General features: G+C 33.2%; 2 protein-coding genes across 2 annotated transcripts; both read left to right on the forward strand.

Moving 5' to 3' along the window:
* The first annotated feature begins 3584 nt into the window (after positions 1–3584).
* LOC130499444 (G-type lectin S-receptor-like serine/threonine-protein kinase RLK1) lies at positions 3585–7313 on the forward strand. The gene is made up of 2 exons (XM_056993521.1): positions 3585–4097; positions 5277–7313. Exons 1-2 carry the CDS (start codon positions 3585–3587, stop codon positions 7227–7229), a joined length of 2466 nt encoding a protein of 821 aa, XP_056849501.1. The 3' UTR covers positions 7230–7313.
* Positions 7314–7353: 40 nt separating this feature from the next.
* On the forward strand, positions 7354–9682 carry LOC108823969 (G-type lectin S-receptor-like serine/threonine-protein kinase RLK1). The gene is made up of 2 exons (XM_018597285.2): positions 7354–7941; positions 8568–9682. The coding sequence occupies exons 1-2, from the start codon at positions 7429–7431 to the stop codon at positions 9456–9458; spliced, it is 1404 nt and encodes a 467-aa protein (XP_018452787.1). The 5' UTR covers positions 7354–7428; the 3' UTR covers positions 9459–9682.
* The last annotated feature ends 791 nt before the right edge of the window (positions 9683–10473 follow it).

Below are 10473 nucleotides of genomic sequence, written 5' to 3' on the forward strand. Positions count from 1 at the left end.
GAGTGAACTTTTTTAAAATATGTTGTATCTAAATAAATAATACTTTTTTTTGTTATCAATAATTTTTTTTTACATTTGATTAGGGATGACATGTGGGTAGGTATCATTTGGTTGGTTAGGTTCGGTTTGGATCTTTGCAAATTTGGTTAAATCTTTATATGTTCGGTTTGGTCTTAGATTCAGATAACCCATTTAATTTTTTAAAACTTAAATTCATATTATACTTTAATTTCTCAAAACATAAAAATAAAAATAATATGTTACATATAAATTGAATAATGTATACCAAAATACTTAAATTTAACATAAAAATTGGTTTAACTTAAATATTTGGATAGAAAATGAATAGATATTTTCAGTATTTTGGTATTTGAGTAATGTTTAGTTATTTAAATATATAATTTTACTATTTTTATATATTTCTAAATATTTTGGACAATTAAAACATCTTAAGTATTTTGTATATTTCTTTAGATATTAATTTTTTAAATAATATATTTAGTATATAAATTTGGTTCGAATATACTCGGATACCCAAAATATTTTGGTCCGAATCGGGTTCGTTTCTGGTTTTTAGATACCAAAATTTTAAACATGTTCAGATATCTAACCAAATTGATTAAAGTTCTATACTATTTTCTAGATTGGATTTGGTTCGGTTATTTGGATTCGGTTTTTTCCCAACCATATTTTTTTTATTGTAACCAAATTTTAAATGAAAGTGACGATGGTTCATACTGATTTTGGGTATGCAACAATTTTTAAACCAAAACACTTTTTTTTATGTACGTGATTTATTTAGTTAATCATTAAAAATATTCAAGACCCATTAAAAACGATAGGCTGAACTGAAAAAAAGTTACCATTGATCACAAAATTTCAATGTGAGGCTTGTACCATTTTTAGTAATTTATAATCGTTTTAAAAAATTCGAAATACAACATATAAGAAAAAATATAATTTTTTATATATACTTAATGTGATTGTTTAATTTATTTTAACAAATAAAATTAAACGAAAAGTATAGAGGATAAAAAATTATTTATCAAATCTTTATTATTCATAATCATTAATGGTGATATATATGTCAATCATATTAAGAAGTTCCGTAGTTTTTATTTAAGGAAACAATAGAGAATATTCTTTTGTATATTAATAATTGATTTAATAGTTATTTAATAAAAACTATAATATATGTGTAGATGGACCAACTTATTTCTCTAACAATCTTCAGAATAATTTTCATGATGAGTACGTGGCTACCAAACAATGTTTTAATGTTCGAGGATTAATATATAGGGGATTATATATACTAATAAATATGAACCAAAACATACAATTCGTACATCTGTGTTATTAAACAACGACAAATTATGATAATGATAGATTAAGGAGAGGGAGAAGAACACGGGTCAGCACGAAGGACAATTAATCCAATGCTCCAACAATTCTTCAGTTCTTCAGCCCCAGTACTGCGTAACATCCTCCAGGTTCCTCTCTCTCCCTTTCTCGGTAGCATTCTTAATTACATGTAGAGTATGAATTAATTGTGTAATATACATCTCTAGCTATGAAAGATTCTGATTCATTAACTATTAATGGGCAGAGATGGTCTTGTGGAGAGAGTTGGGGAGAGAGACGGAGGTGCATCGTCATTGATTGAACCAAACTCTCTTCTTCCAGCTTGGATGTTACGTCCTACTACGAATGAGTAAAATTATCTAAGTATGATAACATCATCAATGCTTAATATTTCATAATATATATCAGCATTTTGGTGACCTTACTCTTCATTAATACTGATATATGTAATGACGGAATTACAATGTCAAGAACGTACGTACTCTATCACTGGATTCACTGCGTCTTAAGGACAAAGGTTCATGATATCGTTGTGATGATTTCTGATGAATGATGTATTGATACTTTTCCTTTTACTGTGGCATAGATGCGTGAAATCAATTTATCAATGTCCTATTATTCGCAAATGTGCTCTATAGGTTTATGAATTTACAAAAGTTTTGTGTTCAATTTTCTCAAACTTACTTGATTGTAAATCAACTCACCATGGTGCCCTTTAAAGTTGTCATGTCATGGTACCGCGTGGCACAAATGATTATTATGATATTTTAGAAAAAGGAAAAGGTTGTACAAATAAATAGAAAACGACCAAACTTTAGCGCATATATATATATATTTTTATATATTTTGATTTAGCGTTGCCCATAAAACTATCAAAGAATGATTGATAATAACGGTGGTTGTAGAATTTTACTATCAATCCCCATAATTTTTTCCAAGTTTAGAACTAAAATATACTTCATCCGTTTTATAAACAATGTCACTTAGATACTTTTCATACATACTAAAAATGGTTGAAATGTATTTTTGTTTTTATTTATTTTATTTGTTTAACCAATATTATTTAGATAAATAAATTTATTTACAAAATCAATATATTTTGTAATTAATATTGAACTAAAAATAAATATAAAATTACATTAAAATTGTAGAATGATATTTTTTTGAAAACAAAAATTAAAATGACACTTATTTAAAAACATAAAACTATAACATTAATGGTCAAACCTGGTTTGGTAAAAATTCAATATTTTTTAAATATATAAATTTATTTTCATGTCTCGACTTCGACTAGACCACATCCATGAAGATTACATTTCCAGTTGAACCAACCAAACTCAATTATAAAACATAAATATTAGTCTGAGCTTCAAATTCAAAATTTTCAATGCATTGAAAAAAGAAAATAATTATCATTTTGTCATCCTAAGAGCATCATTATTGGAGTGACTTGGGGAAGTCCCTCCGTTAAAGGACTTAAGCTTTTTTTTTTTCTTTTTTGTTGGTCGGGAAACGGTTAAGGGATGTCCTTTAATTAAGGGATTTCCCTTCTCTTTCTTTCTCGGTCTCTGCGTTTCGTGGTCTCTCTTCCCTTAAGGGACTCCCCAAGTCACTCCAATAAAGATGGTCTAAGGCCAAACGAAAGGAAAGAAAAGTCTTTCACGTTCAAGACTCAGAAATGTCTTATCACAATAAACATACGACCATACTTGTACTCTATCATACACGCTGCAGGACCATAGACCACATACACAGTTGATTGGAGAAAAAGCCGTCTATCAGCACATGTAATGGAGCGGCCGAAAAGAGTCCAAATTAAAATATAAAAGAAAAACTATGAATTTTTAAAAATAAATATATAAATTATAATATAAATTTTTAATTTTTAAAAAATATTACTAAATTTAAAACTGATAATTTCAAAAACGATATCAAATATATATAAAAAAAACTATAAATTTTTAAAACTATTCTATTACATGTTAAATATATCATTAATATTTTTTGAAAATGGTCCATAAATAACTCGAGACGGTCCTGATTGGAGGACAAGACTATTGACTCTTTAAAATATATTCATTGACTTAGAGAAATAAAAACATTCAGCAAGAGTCTTTAAACCTTTTCATACGTTCAGTAGTAACGAACAAATCATCTACATCTTATACTAACTATATATTTAAAAGTAAAACACATAAATCTCACATTACTCCTTAGGCAATATGGGATTACTTTCTTGGTCGATAATCAATCTTTTTCTTCTTCTGCAACTACAAACACTTGTCGTTTTGTCTCAAAACGTCATCAACGGATCCGTTCTTGTCGGAGAATCTCTCACAGCTTCAGAGTCCCGACAATTCTCTAGTTCATGGCGATCCCCCTCGGGTGACTTTGCTTTAGGGTTCCGCAAGATCAGACCAAACGATGGTTTCACTCTGTCCATATGGTTCGACAAGGTTCCTGACAAAACCATCGTCTGGCACGCACAAGCGGTCAACACAACCACCGGTCTGGTCCCTGCTGGTTCGAAGGTTACACTAACCGCAGATGGCGGTTTGGTTCTCACTGACCCTCGAGGTCAACAGCATTGGAGTTCTTCACTTCCTCCGAGTAGTAGCTCTGTTTCTCGAGGGCTCATAACCGACACCGGAGAGTTTGGTCTGTTCAGCCAAGATTCCGGCGTAGCTTTGTGGTCAAGCTTTGATCATCCTACCGACACTCTGTTGCCTACTCAGGTAAGTCCATATTCTCATTGGTAACTGCAAGAGGGAAAGGGTAGTGGTTTTACCTAGGGCTGGGCACAGATACTCGTACTTGCCCCGTAAAACCGAATACTTGCAGTGATCAAACCAAGGAACAAGTACTTCAACCCCAAAATTTACAAGTACAAACCAAGTACCAAGTCTTTTTAAAAATTTAACTACTTGATTTGTTTGTACTTGTTACTCGTTTATTTATTTGTTTAGGTAACATTGACATAAGTTTTATAGTTTCAAAATCTTAATCTTTTTAAATTTTAAATTATATGAGCCATGATTCTTTTAGTTTTGTTTATTTGTTTCGTTTCGTCTTAAAATCAAGTTTTCGACATCGTTAAATTTGATAATAAGCAAATATATCTTATTAGCAGATACAAATATCAAATATCTTTATATCTTTCAATATTTGTCTAATTACTTGTTATTCGCTATTCATTTTTAAAAATTTCTTATTATATATTTAACATATTTTGTCTTTTATTTATATTGTAACTAAAATCAGATAAATATATTAGATTCCAATAAAATTTTGATAAAAAGATTGCAAAATTCTTTGTATGAGATTATACTTTATTCTAATTATTTATAAGAAATGAGTACTTATTTATTAAGTAACAAATCGGATCAAGTAACTTGCAAGTGCTGATTTTTCTCTTGAGTGCTTGATATAGCAAATACTTGTTTTAAACAAGTCAAGTTCAAACCCAAAATATGATTACTTGAACGAGTCAAGCCAAGTACCAAACCTTCCAAAATTAGCAAGTATTTGTCTTGTGCCCATCCCTAGTTTTACCATAATTAATAAGAGTGGGTTTTCGGATTAGGTTTGATATTTTAGATTTTTGAGTAGTTTGATTTCAGGTTTTATTACACATTTAGGCATTTTAGGATTTGATTCTAGATTTTATAATACTTAGTTTTAGATATCTCAGGTGTTTTTGGTTGTTCGGATATTTTCAGATATAACCAAATATCCAGACTCTGTTTTGTATATAAAAAATCTATAACAAAATAAAATAATTTTAGCTTTTCTTTTCATCTGAACTTTGAATCCCAACTAATGCAAAACAATACAAAACTTCAAATAACCAAATCACATTATGTCAAGGGAGGGGTAGTGGTATTAGCTCTGACTCGTTATTGTATACTATGCAGAGTATAGAGATTGGGAAGAATCTTTCATCTCGCCTGACGGAGACAAGTGTCAAGAAAGGAAAATTCAGGTTACATCTAGGTGATGACGGAAACCTTCAGCTACTCGTTCTAAACTCCAAGACGCTAGCGGAAAGAGATGTATACTTTCAGTACTTCGAAACCAACACAAAGGAGCCTAATCCTGGGACTCGATTAGTTTTCAACCAGTCAGGCTACATATATGTTCTTCTAAGCGACAACTCAACAAGAGTCGCTATCAAAGACGTTTCCGTTTCTTCTCGAGACGTTTATCTACGTGCCGTTCTACATTTCGATGGAGTTCTCGCTCAATACTCTCATTCCAAAGGGGAAGGAAGTAACGGGTGGGAGTTAGTTTTGGCTGTGCCGGAGAATATATGTCGGGTCATCAATCCCGATATATCTGTCGGGAATGTAGCTTGTGGGTTTAATAGTATCTGTAGTTTGGAAGATACACAAAGACCAAAATGTCAGTGCCCTGAGAGGTTCTCACTATTGGATGCTAGTGACGAGTATGGTGACTGCAAGGCGGATTTCGAGATGCAGACTTGTGGACCAAGTAATAACAATACTTATGAGCTTATTCGTGTTGACCGCACGAACTGGCCGTACGGGGATTACCAGATGTACAAAGACTATGATGAAGAAAGGTGCAGGAAGGCATGTCTTGACGATTGTTTTTGTGCTGCTGTTGTTTTTGGAGACGATAGAGTATGTTGGTCCAAGAAGTTTCCATTGTCTTATGGTCAGAGATCTCCTAATGGTGAAAACTATGATTCACGTAATAGCTATACACTCATTAAGGTTTTAAAAGGCGGCGTTGTCGCAGATGCTCCAAGTGCTAAAGATAGAGGGAAAGACAGGGACTGGTTAATCATTGCTTGTTCGGTTTTGCTTGGAACTTCAGCTTTTGTGAATTTCATATTCCTTGCATTGTACGGAAGGAGTAAGAAGGCGAAGAAGAAACCTAATCAAGGTGGAGATATCGGTGTAGCTACTGCAGTTGAGTTGAATCTGAGAGTCTTAACATACAGAGAGCTCTTAGCAGCTACGGGGGATTTCATGGAAGAGCTTGGAAGAGGAGCATTTGGGATAGTTTACAAGGGTTTTCTAAAACTTTGCAACGATTCTGAAGTTGCCGTGGCTGTCAAGAAACTAGACCGTGTTGCTCAAGAAAACGATAAAGAGTTCAAGAATGAGGTTAAAGTGATTGGTCAGATCCACCACAAGAACCTAGTGAGGCTAATTGGCTTCTGCAACGAAGGGCAAAGCCGAATGATTGTCTATGAGTTCATACCTCACGGTACACTAGCCGGTTTTCTCTTCAGGCGTCCGAGACCGAGCTGGGAAAATAGGAGAAGAATAGCAATTGGGATAGCTCGTGGAATCTTGTATCTACATGAAGAATGCAGCGAGCAGATCATACATTGTGACATAAAACCGCAAAACATACTCTTAGATGAGTATTACAACCCTCGAATTTCGGATTTCGGTCTAGCAAAGCTTCTGATGATGGACCAAACGCATACACTCACGAACATCCGGGGAACTAAAGGCTATGTGGCACCTGAGTGGTTCAGGAACAGTCCCATTACATCCAAAGTAGATGTCTATAGCTATGGAGTAATGCTTTTGGAAACCGTGTGCTGCAAGAAAGCAGTCGATCTTGACGATGATGTGATTCTCATTGATTGGGCATACTATTGTTTCCACAATAGGAGGTTGGATGATCTGATCCAAGACGATTTAGAGGCCCTTGACGACATGGAGACGGTAGAGAGATATGTGAAAATAGGGATATGGTGTATACAAGAAGAACCAAGAATGAGACCTAACATGAGACATATTACGCAGATGCTTGAAGGTGTGGCTCAAGTTCATGATCCTCCAAACCCTTTTCCTTATAGTAGTACCTTCTCTTCTGGTCCAGTGTAATGTGTTTGAATATAGACATTTGTATGTGGGATATTTTTCAATAAGTGGCAATAAATCAAGAGAAGACTTCTCTGACTATTCAAAGTTTGTTTCGTTGACCAAATCTTATCCCTTCTTCTACGTTTGATTGGTAACAAACATATCACCACACAAACAAACAAAAACACTCGTATCAGCTCTACATCTTTGCTTAAGCAAAATGGGTGTTGTCTCTTGTTGGATACTCCATCTTGTTCTCGTTTTGCAACTACAAGTACTTGTTGTTTTGTCTAAGAACATCATCAGCGGAACGGTTCCTGTGGGAGAATCTCTGACCGCTTCAGAGTCCCAACAATTCTCCAGTTCATGGCTTTCCCCTTCCGGTGACTTTACTTTTGGGTTCCGCAAGATCAAACCAAACAATGGTTTCACTCTCTCTATATGGTTCGACAATATTCCTGACAAGACTATTGTGTGGCATGCACAAACCGTCAACACAACCACCAGTCTTGTCCCTGATGGATCGAAGGTCACATTAACCGCAGATCATGGTCTTGTCCTTACTGACCCTGGAGGTCAGCAGCTCTGGAGTTCTTCACTTCCTCAGATTAGGAGCTCTGTTTCTCGAGGGCTGATAACAGACGGCGGAAACTTCCGTCTGTTAAGTGAACATTCAGATGTCGCTTTATGGTCTAGCTTCGCTAATCCCACCGACACTCTCTTACCTACTCAAGTAAGTCTTTATTAAGATATGAATTTTTGATATCTCTCATAGACCTCAACTGTGACATTATAAAAAAAAAAAAAAAAAAAACTGTGACATCAAATTTTTGCTTACTTCTTGAGTTTGTTTTACATAATGATCTTTTTATAAGCACGTCTTGATTCTAAAATATTACTTAAATATCAATATAAAAGTATGGTATACATTTTAAAATTAGGAAATACCATTTTTAATGGATAAACAAAATTAAAGAGAAAAGAAATATCAAATTTTGAGACGATATAAACTTTAAAACGGGTTTTGTCTTAATCGTGTTTTTTTCTCTCAGTTTTTGCTCACGACGGTATGGTTTATAAACGAACTTATTACCGTAATTCATCTGATGTAAATTACTTGGTTGCATAAGGTTCTCTTCCATTCTTTGCATGCAGTGATTGGTGTTTGTGTTTGCATTTTACAAATATTTTAAAAGGAAATATGAATAAAAAAAAAATTATAAGTATGAAATTTTTATTTTAGTACGTAAACGCAAACGTAATCTCAGAGTTGACCTAAAAGTTTATGTTATTCTACTTATGTGTTATTGTTAAGTATATACATCACATTTGTACGGATGTTTGTTGATGATGATGCAGAGTATTGAAGTTAGAGGGAATCTCTCATCTCGTCGGAAAGAGACTAGCTTCCAGAAAGGAAGATTCAGACTACGTTTAGGTGATGATGGAGATCTTCAGCTTCTTACCCTCAACAGCGAGACGCTAGCAGAAACAGATGTTTACTTTTCGTACTACTCAAGTAACACCAACGATCCTCACAATCCCGGGAACAGATTGGTTTTCAACGAGACAGGCTACATGTATGTAGTAATGAGAGACAATAGAACAAGATTCTATGTCAACAAGAAAGATCCAGTACCCTCCAAAGACTTTTATCACCGTGCCGTTCTACATTTTGATGGAGTTTTCTCTCAGTACTATCATCCCAAGAGGCAAGGGCTTAATAATAGTAACAATGGATGGTCTCTGGCTTGGTCTGAACCGGAGAATATATGTGCAAAGAGGTTTGGGCCGTATCTTGATGGTAATGAGCTTGGGAATCTAGCTTGTGGGTTTAATAATATTTGCATTTTAAGAGACAACCATAGGCCAAAATGTGAATGCCCCGAGAGGTTTTTGTTGGTGGATCCAAATGACGAGTATGGTGATTGTAAACCTGATTTTGAGATGGAAACTTGTGGACCGGGGAATAACCGAACCGAAACCGCGAACCAGGATGCAAATCTTTACGAGTTTGTGACTTTGAGAATGACAAATTGGCCATCAGGGGATTACAAGAGGTACTCAAACTATGATGAAGGAAGGTGTAAAGCAACTTGTCTCAATGACTGTTTTTGTGGAGCAGTGGTGCTTGGAAGAGATAGATTTTGTTGGAAGAAGAAGAAGTTTCCATTGTCTTATGGCATTAGAGATACGAATGGTGACAGTAATACATTCGTTAAGGTTCTTAAACTTGGATCGCGATCCTGATATGCTAGAACTTCAGGACATCGTGTCTATCTCTAATGCTAAGGTTTTAAAGTTATATGTTTTTCTCTGTTGTGGAAGGCGAGAATTTTAAAGAGAATACGAATCGAGTTATATATATCAAGAACATCATCCTGACAAGTTTGAGCATAGATTTTTTTTTTTTGTCACTGAGCATAGATTATTTTGTCAGATTTCTATGAGATATGAAAGTTGTTATCTCGTAATTTAATAATGTAGTTTTGATTTCAAGATTACGTATTAACATTATGGTTTAATTACAAAATTATAACTATGCGAAATTTTAAATTCTCAATTTGACAACTAATTAAACTGCAAATGTGTGAGACTATTGTAGGATTTGTGATTATGTGATTCTAAAAAGAATTTAAAATAAATAAAAATCTAAATCAAAAGATCATAATAAGAGTATCTTGTTGTGTTTTCTTTTTTTTCAAATATGGAATATGAAAGCATAAAATCATCCTACTCGTACAAATCACATTGTCGTCTAGTAATAAACTATAATAATGCAAGATAACACGAGTTCTAGGCATATCCTAACTACTACTTTGTGTGGTTATAAAATGAAATATGCTTCATTTTTAATTACTATTTAAAAAGAGAAATATGACTTCACACCTAAGCAAGTAGAGTGTCGCTTGAAAGCATAATATCTAAAATCAGATCAAAAATAATTGAGATACCTATAGCGGTACGATTTGGCTTTAGCAAAAGAATAAAGAAAAATTATCAAAACGAAACAAAACAATACGATGTTTTAGTATAAAACAATCATTTAATTGTTTTTTAGTATAGTTTTTTTCATAATCCTAAAATTAATATTTCATTAATATAATTAAATACGTTAAACTAATATAATATTTAAAAATTATTTTAAAACGTTTTAGAAAGGGAAAATAAAAAAGTTTTTAATAAAATAAACTTTGTAAATTTTATAAAAACGAAAATAATTTACAAAAACATTTTAATAAATAATCTGAATAAACTTTATAAA

The sequence above is a fragment of the Raphanus sativus genome, chromosome 9, assembly GCF_000801105.2.
Source record: "Raphanus sativus cultivar WK10039 chromosome 9, ASM80110v3, whole genome shotgun sequence".
NCBI classification, from domain to species: Eukaryota; Viridiplantae; Streptophyta; class Magnoliopsida; order Brassicales; family Brassicaceae; genus Raphanus; species Raphanus sativus.